At 39.7% G+C, this 25,418-nt stretch overlaps 1 protein-coding gene across 4 annotated transcripts in view; it reads left to right on the forward strand.

Moving 5' to 3' along the window:
* Positions 1-12,580, forward strand: part of ZIGA4 (ARF GAP-like zinc finger-containing protein ZIGA4) — a 32,718-nt gene extending 20,138 nt beyond the window's left edge. For 2 of the 4 annotated variants that reach the window (XM_088897134.1, XM_010247492.3), the window contains exons 12-15: positions 10,942-11,071; positions 11,166-11,214; positions 11,527-11,614; positions 12,247-12,580. In XM_088897134.1, coding sequence (XP_088753260.1) covers positions 10,942-11,071; positions 11,166-11,214; positions 11,527-11,566 — 219 coding nt within the window. In that variant the 3' untranslated portion in view covers positions 11,567-11,614; positions 12,247-12,580. The remainder of the gene's footprint in view (positions 1-10,941; positions 11,072-11,165; positions 11,215-11,526; positions 11,615-12,246) is intronic. The other 2 variants (XM_010247493.3, XM_010247491.3) reach the window with 1 other exon arrangement.
* Positions 12,581-25,418: the final 12,838 nt, after the last annotated feature.

Consider the following 25,418-nt stretch of genomic DNA (forward strand, 5'->3'; position numbering starts at 1 on the left):
TTTGTTGGATTCACTGCTTCCTATTTCAATCTTTTAGGCCATGATATTAAACATGGTGAGCTCTTAGGGTCGCCTTTTCCTTTTCACAAGTCCTAATACAAGTATGAAGACAATGGCCGAGAAGAGATTTATATAAAGAAAAAGAACAATGGGTGAGAAGGGAGCCCATAAATATAGCGACTGATACAACTATGTAAGGATGATGAGGCAGTGGGCCCATGGGACTACAAAGGCGGTATTCTCTACTTAAAAAAATACCTTTACATACTAGACACCTCCAGCTTGATCTCTGATATTTTTAGTCAACATCACAATTCCAATCAAGAAGGATTTCTCATGACCATGCGTAGGTTCAAAACCATTTTTTACTGGAGAGGTATGAAAATCATCTTAAGAAATTCATTAAAGAATGTTCTATCTGATAATGTAGCAAGTAGGAACAGCTTCGATGGGCTTTTGCACCTATTACCTATTATCTGAAAGTATTTGGGCTGATCCTCTTCTCTGGGATGGCTAGTGAGCCCCAAACAACTCAATAAGGATTCCTATCCAAAACTCCTATTGCTTCTAAGGTTTCCCCTTAGGCTAATCAAGGTCAGTTTGTGAATTTGGTTTTCTGTACTAATATGTTGCTCTGTTTTTGATGCCTGTCCTCCAGGTTGCCATTAAGCCGTTTGCCCAAACCACTGAAGTTGGGGGAATGGTGGGGAGGAAGCAGTGTTAGACAGTTGTATGCCCTTAGCTTCAATCAGACTGATGTACATTATGACATTTATTGTAAATGAATAAAGTACATATTTGATTCATGTTATTGTGGTGTGTTTCTGTGTAATACCCTTAAACTGGACACTTAATGGGATTTGTGTTAGTTTAGAATGTTCACAGCCATTGGATAAGTCTGGGGAGATTTATCCTGCTAAGGCTAACACTGGTGTGCCGCCAAGTGTTGCAGTGGACTGTCTCAGCTGCTAGGGTGAGACCCGAGGTACATGCAGTGTAGGTTTACTTGAAACCCTAAACCGGACCAGATTTCCAGTATTGCCTTGGACCTTGGTGATTAGTGGACAAAACTGGAAAGTTACACCTGACCCCTAGATTCGATTATGATATTGCACTAGGTGTCGGATTGGGTTGTATTTGATATGCCAATCAGTGAGATCCTTAGTAGGGGTCAAAACCTGGGTATGTTGGGACAGTCCGAGAATTTATCTGAGTGGGTGATCATAGTGGTAGGATCAATCCCTTTGTCGGACAAAGGTAATGATTGGGGATGCACTCTCTCTGATGGAAACCAAGACTGTCGGCAGTTGATTTCAATCGTTGAAATTTGTTTTTGCAAAATATATTATATATGGATATATATTATGGTTTCAAAATGTCTGCAAAAAGGTTTTAATTCCCGGGATCCATGTGAGTAGAGAGTGCAACACTGTTCCTTGCAGCCGAGGGAGAGGTTCTCTCTTGTCAGGCAGTGCATGATCATTATGGGTTGAGAGGTTAAGTGTAAGACCATTGAGGGTAATTCCTGATGGGCTAATCTTGCATATGCTCACAGTCCTTGGGTTTTTATAAGGTGGCTCGGCGTAGGGACCACTTAATGTATCTGTTGGGTTCATTAAGAGTCCATGTGATGGGCTCAGGGGGTGCACTGTCCATAATAGTGTATTTGGCCAGGCCTTGTAACAAAGGCTGGGCTGAACCCATGTGGCTGATGTGTAGATCAATGTTTGGGACCCACGCCATACAAAGTAGCCCAACTGGGCAGCAGTTTGGAAGAATACTGAGCACTAAGACTTCATGGGCCTAAAGCCCATTTCGAATTGGACTGATTTGATCAGTTAAATTAAGGGGCGGATCTGAGATTAGATTAGCAGATAGGATAGGGTCTTAAGCGTATCCACTCAGAGAGTCTAGATCTAAATGATATTTAGATCTGGAAACCTCCTAATAAGATTAGGAGATGGCTGATTTAATTTGCAGATTAGATAAGGGTCTATCCTTATCACTTAAAGGGAATTCAGATTCAAATATGATTTGGATCAGCAACTCTTAATGGGATTAGGAGCTGATCCCTTTAAGGTTATAGAAGGAGGAGGGGGCGGCAGCCTATTAGAAGATCACATTCTCAATTTTAGAGAGAGAACATAGCATCCAGTGAGACTGCGCTATTTTCTCTTTGTCACCTCCTTCCTGTCGTCGCCATAACTACTAGTTCGATCTCCTCCTCAAGCAGGAGTGATCAAGATCAGATCTTAATATCTGCCTTTGGGGAAAGGCTGATTTGAAGTTTTGCTCATATCCTCCAGCTAATTTTTGCGAAGGGTTCGGTTCGTTGGACGAACACTGTTGATTCTGCTCCAACATTCACTGTGTCATCTTCAGTGGGAGCAGTTTTTGGAGTATTTTCTTTGGGCATGAAAACCTTCGTTGGGAGATACTGTTTTTCCGTATCAGGTATATCCCTCTCTTGCTTCTGTTTTCAAATTTGGTTCGATTTAGGGTTCAAGATTGATTTTTGAAAATGCAGATTTTCTAGAATAGGGAATGCGATTCCCAGATGAGGGGAGAGGAAATTTTTGAAATTTTGCCCAACCTTCCTGCAGGGTTCAGCTAGTGAGGCCCAAACAACTCAACAAGGATTCCTATCCAAAACTCCTATTGCTTCTTCTAAGGTTTCCCCTCAGGCTAATCAAGGTCAGTTTGTGAATTTGGTTTTCTGTACTAATATGTTGCTCTGTTTTTGATGCCTGTCCTCCAACTTGCCATTAAGCCGTTTGCCCAAACCACTGAAGTTGGGGGAATGGTGGGGAGGAAGCAGATGGAAGGGGATGAGGAATGGGGGGGGGGAGAATTTGGGAGTTGATAGAGGAATTCTTTGAAGAATTAAAAAGGAAAGAGTTAGAGAAGGAAGAAGGAAATAGTGGCAAGGTACCAGGGGAGGCCTCAACAGTAAAAAGCTCAGAAAGGGTGGGAACCCAAGAAGAGGGAAAGGAGAAAGATTTGAGTGGGGATGGGGAAGAGAGTGTTAAGGAAGATTTGGTGGCTGATTTTGTGGCGAGGCTTGGGTGCAAAATAAAGAACCCTAATGATTTAAAACCTTTTTTTTTGAGAAAAAAAAAGAAAAATGAGGGAAAGGAAAAAAGAGGTAAGGTAGTTGATAGACCTAAATGTGGGTCTATCTTCGTCTTCGTCTGAGAATATGGATGGTAACTTTTCGCCAGTTAGGAGCCGGTAGAGATTTCTCAAGGTGGAAAGGGAGGAATTTCTAATGGACGAGCTGTTTCATAATAAGAGTTTATAGTTAAAATTCAAGAAGGCAGGAAAGGTACAATTACGTTAGTAGGGGAGGCGGCATTTTGGTTCCAAAGTTTTCTGGATGGTGCGGTGAATGTAAGTTGGAGAATGGAATGGAAAGACGTTCAGATCGAGGAACAAAGAATACTCTGCGGTAAGGATGAGGAATGCAAAAGGATGGTTTGTGTCGCTTGAATAAAGATTCGAGAGTGGAAAAAGAAGATGATCATTATGCCAGAAGGTAAGGATCTGGAAGGGTGGACAAGAATTGCTAACGAACTTCATGCCGTGGTTAGCAAAAGCTGGGGGAGTAAAAAGAGAAACATAGCCAGAGGAAAAGGAAACAGTAGAAACTATTGGAAAGAAGGAGGACCTGAAGGAAATAAGGAAGAATGTGAGAGCTTAAGGTTCGAAGGTAAGTGCAAATGCAGGGATTGTGTGACGATTGCTTTGTCTACTATGAAACCAAAATTCTGGTTAAATGGAGAGAAGAGAGAATGGGAGAAAAGGCTTGTGGTTACAGCAAAAAAATAAAGTAATGGATTGGACAAGAATCTGAGAAGACGTAACAAAGAAGCTGGGAATCAAGAATACAACAGTTCTCATACTGTTTAATGAGAAGAAGGCCATATTGGATGCAGGGAAGAGGACGGTGGACTGTGAGACTGTTGATATGCAAGACGGAACTGTGACAATCAAGAAATGGTTCCCGTCAATGAACTCTTTGTAGTTATTTGACTGTTGCTTCCACTTGAATCTGGTGGGTCTGCCTTTCAAAATTTGGAAGAGACCCATTATTGAGCAGATTGCAACGACGATGGGAGGTGCTTTTCTTTCGTTCAACAATAGTGATCTGAGAGCTTTACGCATGAGGATTGCTGGAGTCAAGCCAGAGGCAATTCTGATGTCCTTCATGCTGCATGTCGGAGGTCTTTGGAGCAGGGTGTGCTTGGCTTTGGAAGTGGAAACGTTGCTCTGGTTTGGGAAGACGAAGGTTGAAAATGATGATGTGGTTGGTGAGGTTATAAGTGGTGAGGCATGTGCATCTAATTACGCACAGGTGGGTGTAGACGTGGAGGTTGTGAAGGAAGCTAGGAAGACTATGAGGGAGATGTTTCGAATTCTAGAGTCGAATGCACAAGGGGAAATGAATGATGTTAATAAAAATGGAGGCTCGCATGGGGAAGTAGAAATCACAGGGGGTGAGTCAGCTAGTGAGTGGGGTCCACCATTTGAAGAGAAGAGGACTGAAATATGTTTAAGTGAACCAGCTGGTCTGCCAGCAGTTCAAAAGAATAGACTGTAGGGAGCTATTAATTCACGTGAGTTCTGTAGTAGCCACATGATTCTTGTGCCTTTGATAAACCCAAGCAACCTAACTGATTCAAACACAGTTCCCAATCGTGTCACGTCTTCCTCAGACGGGATCTTAGAAGACAGAGGAGATGTAGCAGGAGATTTCAGAGGAGGGTGAGAGGAAGCCACGAATGATGAGAGGTATCAAGGTAAGGTCGCTAGTGACTCAGAGACTTTAGTTAAATAGGTTTATTTACAAGGGCTCGAGGGTGACAATAAGCTTGGTGGTGCAATCCTTCCATAGACTTTAGCAAATAAGATGTGTAGCCTGAAGTTTTTGCCTTGAGCAAAAGGAAATATATTTGGTACTCAAGATGCCAGCAGCGACTTGCAAAATGACAGGAAAGGATTTCAATCCAGGAATAGAAAAGAAGACAAGAGGAAGTTTCTAAGGCCTAAAAAATCAAATCTGAAAAGAAAGGGAGTGGTAAGGAGGACTGCATCGATTGAGATTAGAAAAGGAGAGGAAGAGAGTTGGGTATGGGTAATTGCCATAGTTGTCAAGGCGATGCCTAGGTGAGGCACCCTTTGAAACTTGCCTTGCCAAATCACCAAGCAGTTTTGTACTTTCTATTATAAAATACTTTCTTATTCTTTATTTTTTGACATTATAATTGTAAAATAGACATTATTAAACTAAAATATTCATTTTGTGTGTTTATATACTAATTTCTTTTTATTATTTTCTTATTTGTTAGGGTTTAATCAACACAAACACTGCTAAATGCTGTATTGAACCCCCAAAGACTTCAAAACCTGAACCAATAAGTAAGGAAGAACTTGAAATTTTGTCTAATCAACACATTTTCTTCTTCTTCTTCTACTACTACTACTACTACTACTACTACTACTACTTTTTTTCTTCTTTTCCTATGTCAAAAATAAGGGTTCAGCCCCTATATTTTTTGAAATTTCTTTTCCTTCTTTTTCTTCTCATGAATATGTTGCTTTTCTATACTTCAACATGAACTCTATACTTTTCTGATGAAACTTATGAATAATTATTAAGGAAATATGGTTATGATACCTAGGGAATTACCCTAGGATCTATGTTTTATACATAAAAAAATCCATTGCCTAGGTGATGCCTAGGTGCCCACCTAAGCGACTAGGTGTCAAGGCGCCCCCGTCACCTAGCCTCACCTTGGCGCCTTGAAAAATATGGTAATCGCTTAGTTTGACAAACATGGTAAGAAGTGATTGTTTGAGTACAGAAGAGACTCCCAACAACAGTCTATTTTCTACTGTGACTGGCAACGACAACTGTAATTCTCAGGTGAGTGGGGGATTTGGCGGGATTGATGTTCACTCTGATCTAGGGGTCATGAATATGAAGCTTGTAGAGGATAGATACGATTTGGGTTATCCAATCTCACTGAGTTTGAAAGATCTGGACTCTGTTGAAATCGAGAAGCTAGAAGAGAGGAAGGTGACAGTTCTGGAAAAGGAAGTTGAGATTTGAAAGGAAGACACAGATGATGTTGAGTCCTCTGATGGACAGATTGAAAATCAGGTCGAAGATGGCATGATTTTTGAGGAGGTTGAGATTGGAAGGCTGGGTGTTGATCTGGGTTGAGGGAGCATAGCGGAAGAGAAGGAGAAGGATCAACCTAGTGGGTTAATCAGCAAGAAATCACGAAATGCAAGAACTCACAATATCATGCATGCGACAAAGATCTTTTCAAGAGTAAAGCTCGGCTTGGCAGGGACAGGACCTACAAAAAAATATAAATGGGTTTACAGAAGGAAAAGGGTGTGAGGTAATGGGAAATTGGTACTGATCGTAGGGAGGTAACAGTGCAAGCTTAGCCATGGGACCCCCTTTCGTTAAAAGAACAACAAGAAAGCAAGGTGAACGATGTCGACCCTGAATTTGGTTTGTTATGGCTAAGGCAAGAAAATGATGTTGTTGATGTAATTTCAGGTAAGGTAGATATACAAAAAATGGTGGATAGAGAGGCCACAGTTGGAGTGTTTACAGATGAAGACTGATGTGGCATCTGGAAGGGTTCTTGCTTTTATTAGAGTTGAGGGGTGGCTTCTAGATTTTTTAGGGTTTTATTAATGTGTCCCTCGACCTTTTTCAGTGTAGTTTGGGTAATCTCTTATTTACAAGGTGTGGTTTTATTGGGATCTTTTTTTTTTGGGTTTTTTGAGGATGTTTCTTGCTGCTGGTGATATCTTACCACCTCCTGCTGTACTTTATCTTTTTTTTAATTATTTTTTATTTGATTCTTCAAAAAAAGTGGAAGTTGAGTGAGGCTGAGAGATTGCGTCTTGATGTGGAAGGAGACAAGGAATTCAATAAGAGGAAAGGGGGGAGAAGAGGAAGTAATTAGAGGTCAACTAATAGGGGTGGGATGCTTTAGGCAAGCATGAAATTGATAAGTTGGAATGTTAGAGGTTTGGGGAGTGCAAGAAAGAGATCTTGAATAAAGGAAGTGTTGAGGAAAGAAAATCTGGATTTAGTGCTTCTTTAGGAGTCTAAACTAACAAGTTTTGACATCAAGTGGGCTAGAAGTGTGTGGAAGGCTAGGGGAATTAGTTGGGCCATGAGTCCATCTTGGGGTTCCTCGGGAGGCTTAGTTTCTCCCGGGAAGGATGAGGTCATGGGTTCGAATGGGTCTTGACAAATGTCTATGGCCTCAATGGGTATAGAGAAAGAGAAGGCTTGTGGGAGGAATTGGGAGACATTAGGGGCTTTGGGGTGGACTGTGGTGTATTTGGTGGTGATTTCAATGTGATTAGATTTGTTGGGGAGACAAATAAGCTGAGGCAAAGAAATGCTGCAAGCATGAGGATGTTTAATGAGTTCATTAATACCTTTGAGTTAAAGGAGTTGCCTCTCTTGCACAATAATTTTACTTGGTCTAATCTTTAGGCAAATCCTATTTGCTCCAAGTTGGATAGGTTCTTGTTCACTGCTGATTGGGAGGAACATTGGGGAGATCTAATTTCCATAGTTTTTCCTAGATTAAATTCTTACCATTGGCCTATCTCCATCAATAAAGAAGGGATGTTTAGCTGGGGCCCAACTCCTTTCAGATTTAATAACATGTGGCTTTACCACCCGGGTTTTGTTGGGAAAGTAAAAGATTGGTGGAATGAAAGTAACCCAAGGGTCTTCAACTTCTGGGATTGGGTGGAACTTGGGTCTAAGAAGGGATTTGAGGGACTCAGACTTCGACTGTATTTCGAGCCTTCTTGCACTTCTTGATAACGTTGTCTTAGACCCCACTAGGGTGGATTCTAGAATTTGGACACCTACCCCCAATGGCATTTTCTCTTGTGCTTCGTTCTTCAAAGTCTTAAGTCAGTCCACCAGTCCTGTCTTGTCCCCTTTCCCTGTTGGTGAGGTTTGGTGCAGAGCTATACCTCCTAGGGTTGGTAGTTTTTGTTGGGAAGCCTATTTGGAAAGAATCAACACTGGTGATCTACTCCAAAAGAAGAGACCCAATACTTGCTTGTCACCTCAGTGGTGTATTCTGTGTAAAGCAGATGGGGAGACTGGTTTTCACCTAATGGTGTCTTGCCACTTCGCGAGGTCATTGTGGGATTGGGCTTTCTCCTTATTTGGATGCAACTGGAATCCCCCATCAGACATGCAGGGCCTTTTCTCACCTTCCTTTTTCAGGTGGCGGTTAAAAAGGGGAAGGACAATGTGGAGAGGACTAAGGGCTGTAGTATGTTGGACACTGTGGGAAGAAAGAAACTCCGGGATATTCTCAGAAACTCAGAGAGGAACAGCAGATCTGAGGGCTATCATACATTTTAGGGCGGTACAGTGGCTGAAATCTTTGGAAATATTCACAAATTACACTGTGGATGACATGTTGAGGAAGTGGGATGAAATTGCAAATTGCACGCAAACCAAGTCAGTAATGAGTGTGGCTTGGAACCCCCCACCTAGTGGATTCTTGAAATTAATCTTTGATGGATGTAGTAGGAGAAACTCGGGACAATCGGGGATCGGGGGTGTTTTTAGAGATGGAAATGGGGTCATCTCTGCTATGTTCTCAGGCCCAATTGGAGTGGGTGACTCCCTTAGAGCTGAGATATGTGCAGTTATGGAAGGAGCCCAGAAAGCTAAGGAATTGAACATCAAGAAACTTATAATTGAAGGGGATTCAGAGGTGGTGATAGGGTGGCTGACTAAAGATCAAAATGATTTATGGAAGTATAATAATGAGAAGAGGAAATTCAAATGGCTGGTGCAGGAGATGGAAGTTGACGTATTGGATTAAAAGATCAGCTAATTCCCTAGCTGACGGTTTAGCAAAACAAGGGGCAGAAAGGGATTCTTTGTTTTGGGCTAAGCTGTAACGTTAGTATCTCTGTATCTTTGTATTTTCTTTTTTCATTTCTTGAAGTTCTTTGTGACTCTTGGAAGATAAGTGTGTTTGTCTTCCACTTGTAAATTTTCTACTGATGAATTAATGAAAGTGTTATTGATCAAAAAAAAAAAAAAGGTAACCCAAGGGTGAATTGGGAAGGGATGAAGTTTCGTTGGAAACTAAAGGAGTTAAAATCTAGAATCAAGGAGTGGAATCTGCATCAGCTTGGAAGACTTGAAGAGAAAAAACAAGAAGTGATTGGCAGAATTGAGGATTTGGACACTAAGGAAATTGAAGGGACTTTTGAGCAAAGGGATAAAGAGGAAATATGGCATTTAAGGAAGCAGTTGGAGGAGCTATTATTTAAGGAAGATAGGAATACAGTAAACATCTGGTTGCTGAAACCAAACATAGCCTAAATTTAAGGAGGAAAACCTGTCTCTGAGCTTGTGATTGATGATGTGACTCACCCAAAAGTCTGATATTGTTGGGGCATTTGTGGATCACTTCAAAGGTATTTATAGGAGGCCCCTAAATGAATGATTTTGGTTGGAGCTCATGGTCATGGGCATTTCCAAATGATATCTTCTTCTAGGACAGCAATAAGATGGCCTGAAGTAGCTGCTTTATGTTGTGATTATCCCCCTGAGTTCAAAAGGGAATAGTTAGGCTTTCGAGGTTGTATAAGAGAAGTGTATAGGCGGTGTCAATGGAGTGTATGTTTTTCTTCCATAGACAGGAAATTCTCCAGAAATTCTACGCTTGTGAAATAAATATGGATTTGGCATGTAAAACGATTGGTTATTGGTTTGACATGTGGACTTGGGGACTGAACACTTGGTCAATCCCAGGAGTTCGTAGTCCAATAGATGGTTCAGATCAGCCACATGCCCACATCATCTCTCTACAAGGCAAGTTAGAATTGATTTGTCTAGGGAAGCTCTCTCAAAAGATTTATATATGATTTCTCATTCTTTCAAGGGTCTGTTTCATTTGCGGACAGGATCTGAATCGGAATTGGATTCCGATTGTTGCTGTTTGGTTCATCAGCAATTGGAATTGGAATCAACTGAAAATTTTTTATTTTGTTTATTATTACTTTATTAATATTTTGTGAATATTTTATAAAGATATTATTATTTTATTCTTACATTAATAATAATATTATTATTATATTTTATTAATAGTTTATTATTTTATGATTATTTTCTTATTAGTTTATTAATATTCTATTATGTTAAAATTAATTTATTAATATTCTATTATATTTTATTAATAATTTATTTTGTTTATTATTACTTTATTAATATTTTATGAATATATAATTATTATTTTATTACTACTTTGTATTATTATTTTAGTAGTACTTAATAATTAATATCTTTGTATATCATTAATTTATGAATATTTTATAATATATTGTTATTTTATTCTTACATTATTATTATATTGTATTAATAATTTATTAATTTATTATAATTTAATAAATAATATATTTGTTTTTTATTATTTTTATTATTAATATATTATTATTATCTTAATATTAATTTAGTAATATTTATTATTTTATTAATATTAGGGTTTGGGGGGTTTTTTGTCACGAGTTTTTTACTTCTTGACAGACTATGGAATAGGAATCCCAATCCTTTGGGTGGGGTGGCGTGGGGTGGGGGGGGGGTGGGGCTGGAATGGCCATTCCCCCCATATGGGGAATCCCATTCCTCCCTAACAAACAGTAGGAATCGGAATCAGAATGCCATTCTGATTCCAGTCACCTATTTCTGGAAACCAAACAAACCCTAAGTCTCTCTCTTGCAGATTGTGTTTTAGAAGCACATGTGGTTTTCTTTTTCTGGAGTAGAATATTCAATTAAATTAGTGCATGTTTTTTGTTTTGGTTTTTTACAATATAATTTCCAATTGTCTTGCTTCCTGCTGATTCATTTTTTGCGTGCAGTTCTTGGATATGAGCTCTTTGCAGACAGCACTACCAAATCCCCAGTTGCCACCTGCCTTCCTCAGTGGCCTACCTGAACCTTGGTTTCCTCAGAATCCAGTCACATCTTATATTCCAAATACTCCACAAGGTAAGTTTCAGTCACTTTATTGGTTCCGATAGAAGTCCCTTATTGGTTCATTCATCTTTATGCTATATATCTAACCTTATGTTACATTCTCAAGGAGGCTTAGCTTCTTACATGGCTGGTCAAGTACCAAGCTCTCAGTTGCCGTAAGTTGCTTTTCTTCTTTCATGGTATTATATTACCTGATTGGTAAATTTTATGCCTTATGGATGCTTAGTTATGCTGGCAGTGCACCAACCTAGATTTCACTTGGTCCAGCACTTCTTAGCAACCCCCAAATTAAGGCTCAGCTTGGAAAGAGTACAAATGCAAATATGTACAGCGTAAATACATACAAAATAATACAAAATATAAGGTTTTGCGCTTTTCATATTTGCATTTGTACTCCTTCCAAGCTCAGCCTAAAGGACATGCCAGCGATGGAAACAAAAAAAGCAATTGATTTATTGAATTTTCAGGGGGCCGCCAGCATGTCTGTTTGATTGGGGAGGAGGATAGCAAGGAAGTGCTATGACTGGTCACAGCAGATGTGTACTCATTGATGTGGTTGTTGATTATATTTATCCAATTTACTTTTCCTGTTTTTCTCTTTAGAGGGTGTTTGGCAATATGAATGGTTTTGTTTCTTTAAACAAATGCATATTGATTGGCAAACACCCCATGGTAATTTATCATTTTCCTCGTATTCTGTGGTTGGAAAAGGTGTGGCTCATCTCAGAACACACCACACCAGCATAGTGGTTCATGCATTCTGAAGGCTGTAGTGTGTGTTATGGGATGAGACACAACAAATGATATGTTCTGCATTATGGTGTATTCTGAATAGAATATATTAATGTGTGACACATATAACATAAATTGATACTAATACCATTGATCATGTTTCAATGTGTATGTTATATGAGACACATTTTACAAGTAATCAAAAGAAACTTCAAAATTAATTTATACAAATAAAGCATCATAAAATAATTAAACATAATAAAAATAATATAAGTCCTATAAATGTGGTGCGAGTGGCGTTTTAGCCTTGCTTCCTAAATGAGGTCCATCAAATGGTTGCTGTCCTTCAATAAATGTGCCATGCTTTTGGCCTTAGTGCCGTTTCCAGACTAACGTATAGGGTAAATTGGTTTATATTCTAATCTTGCTAAACATTTAGTGTGCTTATTTGACAGGAATATTCCTTCACAAGGACCTGTTGCATCTCTTGGTGGGAATCCTTTTGCTTAAGTATGGGCGAGTTTAATCTTTATCATCGTATATCACTTGTGGCTGAGAACTGTCTGTGGTCGGTCGATTAGAATTGAGGCAAGGTTGCATTTTTATTTGTATTCTCTGTGCAATAAAACATTAGTGTTGTAAAAATCCCCACTAGTCCTTCAGACGTTTAATTTAATGTGCTTTTTTTGCATCGTTTTCTTTTCAGTGTATTAACTTGAGGAAGACCGTAGAAATATTATATCCCAGGAACATAATAGTATTTGTCAAATTAACTGTCTCATTCCAAAATAACTGGTATCCTAAATTTCATCATTTTTCTTGTACAGTGATTCTTACTAGTTCGTATTTTCCTTGGTGTGTTATGGTGGAAATTTAATCATTGAGATGCCACCATTATTAAAATGTCTGATTATCTTTATTTTTGGGTAAATTGCTGAAACCTCCCCTGAAGTTTTTAATATCATTGCTAAAGTTTCTCCTGAAATTTGGTGATTGCAATCATCTCCAAGTAGACCCTTCTGCTATAATCTTTTAAAAAGAGATGCAAAAATGTCTAAAATACCTATGCAATTACTGTTTTTTATAGAAAAAATATTCTAAAGTTCATAAACAAAAAAAATAGAGAATATAAAGTTGTATCTTTACATTTGAACAATTGATATGAAGGGAAAATTTGGAAAATAAATTAATTTCAGAAAAGAGATTAGAAGGGTTTGAGCTACTGGTTCATATGAAGAAAAATTTTGGAAAAATAAACATTTTGGTCAAAAGTAATTATATGGGTATTTTGGATATTTTCATGCCTTTTTTTAGAAGATTTTAATATTATATAGAACTATGTTAGAAAATTCAGGGGAGGTGACTGCATCTACCAAACTTCAATGGTGGTTTTAATAATTTACCTTTTTTTATAGATAAAAATAGAAATTTATTGACTATTAAAAGAACAGTCTAAATACAATCCAACAAGAGAGTCTACCCATCCATCCAATCCCAAGGCAAAAAAAGCCTCACTTTCTGTTCAACAACACGAGGTCACGAGCATCTCTATTTTGATTCCAATTTTCATATTCTAAATAAATTTGATTCATGCCTTTAATGTACAATGACCCTCTCAAGGCAAAGAAGACAAAAGACCATTCAAAAAATTAATGCTAATAAAGGAGTTGTATTCAATCCATAATCAAAGATGAGCAGCCAAAATAGCATTAACATAAGGCTCAATTTGAAAGGAATACAAATACAAATGTGCACAGATGAGTACAAATATATATAAAATATAAGCTTTTGCATTTTACAAATTTGTATTTATACTCTTTCGAAAGTGAGCTTAACTTAGTTAACCGTCGTAGGATGATTGAGAAACCCAAAATTAGGGCTGTTCATGGGTCGGGTTGGGTCGCTTTATTGAGGTTTTTTCAACTGACCTTACCTGGTCGGGTTAGCTAAGATGGAAACTGAAATCGACCCAGTGTTAAGCAAAATCGACTTGGTCGGTTTGAGTTGGGTTGGGTCGGTTTGGGTTGGTTTTGGCTCTAAGTTCATCCATGCCCCCCATGGCCCATGTGCCTGTGTGGGGCAAGTTTGGGTTGTTAGATATTTCAGTTTTTATGTAAAACTGAAATATCTTTATTTAACAGTTTTAAATATAAAATATATTTAAATTAAAATTGAAATATATATTTAAATAGATTAGGTCGATTCAATTTAAAATCAAAATATATATTTAAATAGATAAGTAGGAACTAAATCGGTTCGGTTCGGGTCAATTTCGATTTTCACACAAGAAAATCGAAACTGACCCGAACCATCAGTTTATGAATTTGTACAACCCGAAACCGACCGTTGCTGATGAAAACCCGGTCGACTCGGGTTGGGCCTTCTTATGAACAGCCCTACCCAAAATAATCTTCATTTTCATTTATAATGCCACCATTACATCTTAATTGGATTCCCTATGGCCGCAATCATACCCACATTGATTATTAGAATTAGACAATAAAACTTTCGGAGAAGTACAGATATACCCGATGCAGAATTCTGAATTCCAGCCCCCCTACTACTAGCCCGCTCCCCCCTATAAACCACATCCTGTCCGTGAAATTGATATCAATTCACGGTCAGGATGCATTCCCCTTGTACTTTGGGGCTATAAAATTCTAATCTGGGCTGATTGGTCATTCTCCCTAAAACTTTACAATTTTGAATGGCATTATCTTGTTTGTGATAAAATAAACCCCACACTGTGTAACTCAAGAAATATCCGATTTCTTGCATACCAAATATAATAAAATACATCTGAATTTCTTATAGGGTTTTGGTATAATCTCAAAATACTATTATGACACATTAAGGCCCCGTTCACTTTTTGGTAAGTTACTCGGGTAAATGCAAATTACCTGGGTAAGTTTTTCCTAGGAACAAGGTTCAAAGTATTGACATGTATCAGCCCGTATCGACTGATACGTATCATTCTGGGGATCCCTCTAATATGCCCCTATAGTGGGTGTATCGGAGGTCTGACCGGTTCAGGGGTTGCGAAAAAAAAGAAAAAAAACGCAATAAAAATGTGTATCGATTCGCCTGATATGCCCTTACCGACATATCGAGCATATCGATATTTTGAACCTTGCCTAGGAAACAATTACCTAGATAAATGCATTTACCTATGTTCTTTTATTTTTTAGGTAAATAAGGCAATGACCATTTTAGCCATAGAAATCCATTATTAAAAGGGGTATTTTTGTCCCATTCAAGTGTTGGGCAACTTTCCCCCTATGTGGAAAATTTATTTATCCACCTAAGAGATGGGTAGCACTTTCCTATGAAAGTGATACCCAGAAAAATAAACTTTCCCTAGTTCCCACATAAAATTGAAAAAAAAAAACATGAGATTCTTCCCATTGACCAACTTTTCCTCCTCTCCAAATCCAAAAAAAGAACAACCCCTAATTCTCACACCTAAAGGTACCCAAGTCACGCTGCTTTGGGAACGCATCGTATTAACAGATTTTCCACAGAATGCATCATATTAACCAAAAAACACCCTCATTTCTCATAATTGAATTAGCAATAATAAAGTCCCTAAATGGCTCTCCACATGAAAATTCTTAATCTAGGAGGAATATGGAGTTTCGCTTTTTTAATTAATCAAAAATATCCTCATTTCTCCATTGCATGCATTAAGCCCATTTGACAAAAAATATAACCATTTCTAACCTCCTTTCAAACAAACTCATTTTAAGCCCCTGTGTAATGTGTGTACAAGAAAAGCTCACTCTTGTAAGAAGACTACTCTATGCTCTTCATTACTTCAGTATCCACCTGCCCTTTCTTGACTGCCCCACCCAAATCCCTATGTCTAGTCTTATACATGCATCCCTATGTCTAGTCTTATACTCGTTTCACCCACTTTTAAAAGATTAGAAAATACAGAGGTAATAATAAAGTGGGCCTCTATTCTGCTCATTTCACCCACTTTTAAAAGATTAGAAAAAATAGAGATAATAGAAATTGTTGTAATTTTTACATTTTTTATACAAAATTTTTATATTTTTTTTTGTAATTTCTACAAATTTTGCATATTTTTATGCATATTTTTTGATATTTTTATAAAATTATTATAATTTCTGTATTTTTCTGCAAAATTTCTACATTTTTTTGGTATTTTCATACATTTTCTATTTTTTTTTATTTTTATTAGGGGCAAAATTAGAAATCATGATTGATTCCGATTCCAGCCTCTTCATGAACAAGCAACATCAATCGGAACTAATTCTGATTCCTATCTAAACCAAACAAGTAAGGGGAATAGACCATTCCGATTCCGATTCTAAAAAATTTCGATTCCAATTCCAACCACGAACCAAACGGACCCTCACATGTAATCAATAGATTTCCCTTTGTAAGGTGGGAACTGTAATGATTACAGTTGGTCTTATTTCTGGTGGTAGTGAATAGGATGTAGGGGAAGAATAATTGGAAAGAGAGCTGGGAAAGGTAACTTTAGAATCGGAAAAGTATGAAATCAAGGCTTTTAGAGAATGACCGGAGCACTGATATAGATGGATCTATCTCCCCCTTTACTCCTTTATAGGCGAAGGGAGAGTTGGTTTCACATATGCATTTATCAAAAATTTCAGAATGTTCGCTAGTCGGTTACATGTTTGAATCTTTGGGCTGTGGATGCGGTGGCATGCATTGGGCTGCGATTCATGGAGCAATTTTTCTTTAATTCCATTCTCGTAGATGCCTACTATGTGTCGTCTTGAAGGGGCATGCTTTGTCGTACTTAACGGTATTTGTAATTGCTTATTCTCTATGTTTTTCTGGGGATTATCCATGGTGGTTGTCTTTAATCAAGTGAGCTTATTCCCTATGCTTTCTCTTGGTTCCTTATGCTTTGTCCTGGTTTTATTGTAGTTTGTTGGAGGGAGATTCAAAATTTTAAGAATCTCACCTCCCTCCCTTGTGCTTTTTGAGTTTTGTCTTTTCCTCTTCTCTCATTTGAATGTCTGAGAAGACTCCTTATCCCACATTGTTTGGAAAAAGAGTTGAGTTGGAGTATATCTATAGATTTGTTCTCTTTATGGGTAAGGACTCATAGGAAGAAAACATTAGATATTCGCATGCATGTTGGGGGTGTTTTTCACATGCATGTCGAGCCAGGATGGGGCGTGGGCATGGGTGAGGGTGAGTGCGTATGTGTATACGCACGCTACACCAAATCGTTTTGGTTTTGACCAGATTAAATAGTTTGACTTTTGAATTTCAAAAGTCAAAATAGTGCACCTGTCTCCAAGATTGCACCTTTCAATGGAACTAATTACAAGCATTGGAGATAATGCTTTCTGTTTGCCTTAGAACAGTTAGGGGTAGCCTTTGCTTTGACTGAACCGAATCCACTAAACAAGGAGGAACCAACCCGTTCTATTGTTGCAAAACATTGGACTGCGACCGACCACCTTTGCATAAACCATATGCTCAATTGCTCATCCAATGAATTGTACAATGTCTACTATTCTTATAACTTTGCCTATGAAATTTGGAATGCATTGGACAATAAGTATGCTCTAAAAAATGTTGGGAATAAAAAATATGTGATTGCCAATTTTCTGCATTTTACCATGAAAGAAAACATGGACGTGTCTGTCCAAATAGATGAGTTTCAGGTGCTTGTGGGGGAATTAGCAAAGGAAGGCATGATACTGCCAGATGAATGTACAGTGGTTGCTTTGGCCCTGGTGATAGTAGTATAGCCTAAATCAAGTATTCGATGATGTACATATATCAAATATCAAAATCATACCTTGGGAATAGCTTTCTTGGAAGATGGTGGACCATTGTCCTCGTATTCCTCCACGATGGTGTAGTAGCTTCTGCCATCATTGCTTGTAACTTGGACACACCTTGCTATCTTCTTCCTCTTTGGTGCGGCAAGGGGTTCGTTCTCGGGGTTTGGAAGGTGCACACCTTCTACTTTGGCCACACTCGTTTCTCCTTCATCAGCTAGCTCAGTATAGTAGATTGAATCCGGTAGATGAGCCACTATTTTGTCAGAAGGGACACGAGTTGTTGGGATCCTTACCACACATCCCTTGTGTTTTGCCTTGATGCATTGATGATACATTGATGTGACTAGGGCCAATTCGTGTATCATTGGGCTCCCTAACAGGGCGTTGTATACTGTTCTCCCCGAGATCACCTAGAATTCTTGAGTAATATCACAATCGGTAACTCAATGGATCCTTCCGTGATGGATGCGTTACCGTTAAAGTTCGTTACTTCCATGGGTAACCCCTTGACCGTGTTTTTCTGGATGTTCATCAGCTTCAAGGTGTGGACCGATATCAGGTTCACGGAACTGCCTGGATCGACCATTGATCGCCTCATCTTGTATCCCCTATCTTTGCCGTGATGTAAAAAGGTCTATTGCGGTGGGGGTCGGTGGCCAGCTGTCGTTCTGGGTGAACTCTTTGTGCAACCTATCAGACCGGTGGGGCTTTAACGGCCTTCTGAATGTTTCTGCCAGTGCCTTGATGGTGGGGCTCTCCGGACTCCACTCGAATCTCTGTATCAACATATCTGGGTGATCCTAATCCGTCACTTTGACTACATTGATACTTCCTCCTTGGGTTTGGGCGGGGAGGGGATTTGTGTCCACCTGAGCCGACTTCCTTTTGACGAAATCGTCGAGCTTTACTTTCTTTATGAACAATTGCCAGAGTGAGAAACAGTCCATTAGGTCATCGTGCAACGATTGGTGATAATTACACCACCTCCCTTTATGCCTTTCTTTTTCTAGGTCAATTACTGCCGGTGGAGGTGGCAGGTTGATGACATGGTCTTCCACAAGTTTGTTCATTATCATAGTCACCTCCTCTTTGGTGCAAGCGAAAGGAGGTGGATCTGGTGGTAGCACACTGTTTCTTCTGCCTTGGTTGCCGCGGTGATAGTAGGGCCTCTGCCTAGGCCCTCTGGTGTTGCGAGGCTTCCTATCGATAGTATAAGCCTCATTTTTTCCATACTGTCCTAAAGTCAACGTAGACTGGGATGCGATGCTCTTGATAGTGCGCACTGTCCTTTTTGCGTAGTTCCACAATTGACTAAAAGTTTCAACTTCCACATTTTCTATGCCTATCCTATAGTTGGGTTGCATACCTTGTACACATTGTTGGACGATGCATTTCTTGTGACATGTTCGTCAAAGACCAAGTGGGTCAATTTCTGAAACCTCATCACGTAGGCTAAGAGGTCCTCGCTTGCATGCTGCTCTGTGTTCCACAGGTTTGCCATTGTCAATCTCTACTCTAGGGTGAACCATTTGGACAAAAATATCTTCGCTAATTCTACCCACGAGTCTATGCTGCCCACAGTTAGGTTGACGAACCAGGTGTAAGCCGGTCCAGTCAAAGATTTAGAAAAATCTCTAACTTTCACATCTCCATCGAGGGCAAAAGATCCCAGAACGTCCTCAAACTTATTCACATGCTCCTACGGGCTTCTTTTTTGCCCATCGTAATGCGACCACTATTGAGGAGGGACGTAACCGGTAGTATAAGGTTTGTAGAGGATTCAGTTAGAGTAGGGTTTCTTTTGGACAAGAGAGGCTTGGGCTCAGTTTTGGTTTTCCACCATCAACCCTTGAACATATTCCATTAACTCGTCATGGCTAAGTGGTGCTTTTGTCACTGGGTTGGTCTGAGGGGTTGTTCGAGGCTGTTCAACAGTGGATTGGTTAGTTTGCAAGGGTGCAGGGCTAACTCCAGTAGGCTGTTCGGGAGTAGCAAAGTTCTAGTTGGCAGATTGGTGGCTGGCAGGGATGGATTATAAGGGAAAGACTAGGGTGAAGGGTGATTGCTTGGTCCTGATTGACCGGTAGAGAAGGAGTTGTAGGGTGGCCTGCATCTCGTTCTGCATCTGTTCTATTCAGTCAAAACAAGACTCAAACTCATAGAATTTATTTGACAATATCTCAATGTTAACCAGTTTGGCCGACTCCATGCCAACCTGATCTCCAGTCTCCAGGTTGATGTTCTCCTGGTCATTGATGGATTCTTCAGGAATGGGAGAAAGGTTAATCCAGTGAGTGGCCATCCTCTGTAATCAAGGAAGAACCAAAGATTCTAATGTGAGTAAGGTGGTTAGACTGCATACGGGGGACTCCTTGATGGACAAAGGAAAGCCGAGAGCAGGAGGTAGGCTAAAGGATAGGGCAAATGGAGTGATAGAATGTTTCTATTGTTATGAGTCAAACCCCCATTTATAGGGAGAGATACTGAGGTCTTGAAAGGATGGAGCCAAAAGTGTTTGATTCCCATTAGGAAAGGGAATCTTGGATTCAGTGTCAGTTGTCAGGGAACACTGTTAGGGTTTCACCACATGTCTTATGAGATATCTCAAGGACGAACTTTATTTTCGTTTGAGGATTTTCATAATACATGTGTGCTACTTCCTTTCGTGACCCTTTTAAACTGACGTGGCACGAGTGACGTTACTACTTAGCTCGTGCATCATCGTTAGGCCCACACGACATCCCATCACACGCGTTATTAATGATGCACATGCTTCTTTCATTTATTTCTGTCCTGCAAAGGTCTAAGTGCCAAGATGTTTCATCGTGCCCAATGATGTCAAAGCCTTCCTGGGGTTGCTAGGGTGATTATACATATTTAGAGAGCTAATTTAATGAGGGTTTTTCATCATACCTTATATTTTCCATGCTCCCCTAGGGCTGCCAGGGTAACTTATCGCATTTTAGAATGCTACCTGCTTTGTTTTTCCATTGCTCCTAGGGTTGCCAAGGTATGTAAGATCATGCCTGGGGTTGCTAGGGTATGTGAGCTCGTGCCTAGGATTGCCAAGGCCTTCACCTAGGGTTGCTAGGGTATGTAAGATCACGCCTGGGGTTGCCAGGACCTTCCTGGGGTTGTCAGGGTATGTAAGATTGTGCCTGGGGTTGCTAGGGCCTTTTTGGGGTTGCCAGGGTATGCAATATCACACTTGGAGTTGCCAGGGCCTTCCTAGGGTTGCCAGGGTATGTAAGATCATGCCTAGGGTTGCTAGGGTATGTGAGCTCGCGCCTGGGGTTGCTAGGGTATGTAATATATATGTATAGTAGACATAGTTAGAAAAGAGTTTCATGCCATTTGAGAGCAATAATATGTATAGAATGTAACTTGCTTTAATTCAAGATTAAGAATGTGTACAAAGAATTCATAACATGCTCTGTTTTGAGTACAACATACTTTTCTAATGATAAGTACAAAAGACATATGACATGCTTTTCTTCAAGTTTTCAGAGTTACAATTTACACCACTAATCATTATATTGGTTTCAACCAATGGCCATTCACAGTCTCATCTTGTTCATTTGTGTCTATAGTTTTTAGTACATAGTATCCAATTGGGTGAGCTTCTTGGATTATGTATGGTCCAAATCAGTTAGGTGCAAATTTCCGACGGATTTACCCTGCCTGACGTGGAGTGTTGTTTTAACTACCTTGTTGCCTTCTTTGGATTTTCTGGGCTTCACTAGCTTGTTGAAGTTAGAAGCCATGATTTTTTTGTATTTTATTTTTTTCTACAATGACTTCTCTCTTCCCTCTTCTATGCATTCTAACTTGTCACTGAGCAAATGGTTCATCTCCTCTATTCGATACTACTTTCCCATTACGTAGGCTACTCGGGCGGACACTGTTTATATCTCTGTTGGTAGAACAACTTCCTAACCATATACCAATGAGTAGGGTGTTGCCTATGTGCTTTTTCTAATTGTTGTGTGATAAGTCCAAAGTGTTTTAGACAACTTTTTTGATCAGTCTTTTTTATTTTCTGCTACCATCTTACTCAACATCTTCAACAAGGTCTTATTGGTTGCCTTTGCTTGCCCATTCCCTTGTGGGTAATAGGTTGTAGATGTGCCTAGTCTTGCCCTATACTATTCCAATAGGTATCGAACTTCCCGATTCTTTATGGATAACCCATTATCTATCAAAATCTTCATGAAGACCCCGAATCGGTGGACTATGTGCTGCCTAAGGAAGTTTGCGATGTTTTCTGCACAAATTCTTCTTAGGGGTATGACCTCTACCCATCTAGTGTATTCTGTGACTACTATGATGCAATAGTTTCCCCAGGAAGGTGGGTGTATTTTTCCTATTAGATCTACTCCCCAGGTGTGGAAAGGCCATGGTGTAATGATGGGGTGGAGGTCATTGGCTGGTCGGTGTATCCTTTCGACATGTACTTGACATTTATGGCACCTTCGTACATGCTTTTGGGTGTCTTCTAGCATTGTAGGCCAGTAGAAGCCTAAGTTTAAGATGTGGTTATGTAAGGTTAGTTGTCCCTAGTGTGGGGCTGGTTCAGAGCTGTGGGCTGCATCTAAGGCTTCTTCTATTTCCTCTCCGGCTAGGCATCGTAGAGGTTTTCCAGTGTAAGATTTTGTATATAGCACTCCGTCGTGAAAGTAGAATCTTTTGGCTTTGTCTAAGAGTTTCCTCTTTATAATTGGGTTGGCAGGTGTGGTGTTGTTCTCAATATATTCTATGTACATGGTTCTCCAATCTGCTCCTCCCACTATGAGGCATTTATTTTTATCTTCTTTTGGGATTTACTTCTCACAGTCATTTTGGATATTGGCCACATCGTGCTAGTTATATCTTCATAGTAGGCTATGTGGGTTTCATTCGGGACCATTTCTACCTTTTTGAGCCCTAAGCATCTTGTCCTAACTCCATATGCCAATCTATGGTATTAGTACCCCATTCACCAGTTGGAACCTTAATAGTGTCTTTCCATCTTACATCGCCTTTGTTGGGTTGTTCAAATTCTGTATGACGTCGTATCTCTAATCCTCTATTGTTATGTCATCCCTCTTTTCTACTTAGTGTCCTAATCTTTCTGTTGATGGTTCACAGTGCATTTGAATGGTGATGTTGATTGGGTTTTCACTCGGCTGTATTTTTTATCCCAATGTGGCTAGTGCATCAGCGTATCTATTTTTGACTTTGTTCTGGTGCTCATAGGTTACCTCCAGGTCCTTGGATAACCTCTAGATCAGTGTCCTATACGGAAAGATTGTAAGTTCCTTAACTGTAGTCCTGCCATCCATCTGCCCAATCACCAATTTGGAATCCCCTATTACTTTAACCTTCTTGGCTCTAGAGTCCCTGGCTACCGTCAGTCCCAATACTAATGCCTCGTATTTATCTATGTTATGTGAATAGAGGAACTATAATTTGAAGGAATAGGTTGAGGTGTCTCTGGCAGGCGAAATCAGTATGACTACGGCTCCAGCTGAGGTGCTGGTACTGCTCCCGTCAAAGGTCAAGGTCAACTACCCATCTTCCACTACTATGATGATGGGCAATTCTCCAGTTACTTCTTCAAAGATGGAGAAACTGTCATTGGTGGGAAAGGTGGCTAATCTTCCAAAGAGTGAAGATTTATCTATGAAGTTCTTAATGGGATCGCTCCTTGCGATCAACTTCACCTTTTGGCCTAGGATGTAATGTTTGAACTTCTGTGTCGTGAATACTAACGCCAAACACTGCTGCTCCATGTGGGAGTAGTTCTTCTCAGCTAGTTTTAGGGTTCTACTAGTGTAATATATCAGACACTTGACACCCTCATCATTGTCTTGGGCTAATAGGCATCCTACAGCCTCTGAGCTCAATTCAATGTACACCTTGAACTCTTTGGCCAAGGTCTTTTTCAGTTCGTTGAAGGCATCCTGATGCATCACCGACCACTTTTACTTTATAGACTTCTTGGTTAATTTTAGTAGTGGCATCGTTGCATGTGCTAGGCCAGGAATAAACATTCTAAGGTAAGAAACTTTTCTTAGGAAGGTCTTTAGTTGAGACTCAGTGTTTAGAGGGGGAAGGTCTAGAACTTCTTTCACCTTAACCTCATCTGGATGAATCCTGGTCTGATCTACTCTATAGCCTAGGAACTTTTTGGACTGTACTCTGAATGCACATTTCAAAGGATTGAGTCTCAGGTTGAATGTTCTACATCTATCAAACACTTTTCTAAGTACTTCGGAATGTTCTTCCTTTTTCTTTGCTTTGACCACTATGTCAAATACGTAGTACTCTATCTCTTTGTGCATCATGTTGTGAAACATGCTCATCATCTCCCTTTGATATGTGGTTTTGGCATTCTTTAGGCCAAAGGGTATCATCTTGTAATAGAAATTCCCTATTGGCTTTTGGAATGTAGTATGTAGTGCATCTATAGGGTCCATGAAGATCTGATTGTATCCACTATAGGCATCTAAGAAGGAGAACAACTGGTTTCTTTCCGTTGAGTCTATAAGGATATCCATGTTTGGTAGAGGAAACTCGTCCTTGGTGCAGTCTCTATTCGAGTCTCTGAAATCGACAAAACACCTAGGGTAGGGGTGGGAGAAGTTAGTATACTAATTTTTTTCTGATAATCAAAAGCTAGTGCTCTAGAGTATGAATACTAACAAGAGTTTTCCAATCTTCTTCTTAACTGGAACAACATTAGCTAACCATTGTGGATGTGCGATGGGATTGATGAAACTACTTTCGGAAGTCATTTGACTTCCTCCATTTTTTGAGCTATTTCCGGCATGAAGACCCTCTGTGGTTGTTTCATTTGTTTGAATTTCGGATCTATACACAGAGAATACTTGACAAGGGCCAAGTCCAATCCTAGCATTTGGTCGTACGACCAAGCAAAGACACCCTAGAACTCTGTGTGAGAAAAGACAGATCAGTTTTGTTTCTAACGAAAGGCTAATGTTTGCAATGAGGAGAGGTTTTTGTACCTTTTAGCATGTTAAGTAATTTCTGTTTCTCCTTAGATCCTAGCTTGGCTAAGATATATAATGGCATCTGAAGGGATGGGATATCCATCACATGGACGCCCAAGTCTTGCGGAATGGAAAGGGCAAATTTCAAAAATTTCACCCATCTTTGCAGGGAATCGAATTTCCAATAATTGAAAAACATGTTTTTCAATGATCAATCTTGGATCCAAAATCTGCTCCCACTGAAGATGGCGCAGTGCAGGATGGAGTAGAATCAGCAATGTTCTTCCAAAAGAACTTGACCCTTTGCAAGAATCAACTGGACGGCTTGTGAGTACAGCTCCAACCAATCTTTTCCCAAAAAATTGGAATCAAGATCAGATCTTGATTTCTCCCAAGAACTAGAGATCGAACTGAAGGTGATGGTGGCGGCAGGAAGGAGGCGGCAAGAGAGAATTCGCAGGGTGCAGAAATCTTTCTTCTTGTGATTTTCAGCTCTGAAGAAAATTGAACGTCAATCACTAACTGTTGCCGCCCCTTTCTCCTTTCATAATCTTAAAGGGATCAGCTCCTAATCCCATTAGGAGTTGCTAATCCAAATCATATTTGTATTAGAAGTCCATTTAAGTGATAAGAGATAACCCTTATCTTATCTGCAGATCAGATCAGCCATCTCCTAATCTAATTAGGAGGCTTCCAGATCTAAATCTCATTTAGATCTTGGACTCTCTAAGTGGATAGGGTCTAGGCCCAATCCTATCAGCTGATCCATCTCAGAATTCGCCCCTTTTAATTGACTGATCAAATCAGCCCAGTTCGAAATGGGCTTAAGGCCCATTTAAG

This window comes from Nelumbo nucifera, chromosome 2 (assembly GCF_055504915.1).
Source record: "Nelumbo nucifera cultivar China Antique chromosome 2, China Antique-T2T, whole genome shotgun sequence".
NCBI lineage: Eukaryota > Viridiplantae > Streptophyta > Magnoliopsida > Proteales > Nelumbonaceae > Nelumbo > Nelumbo nucifera.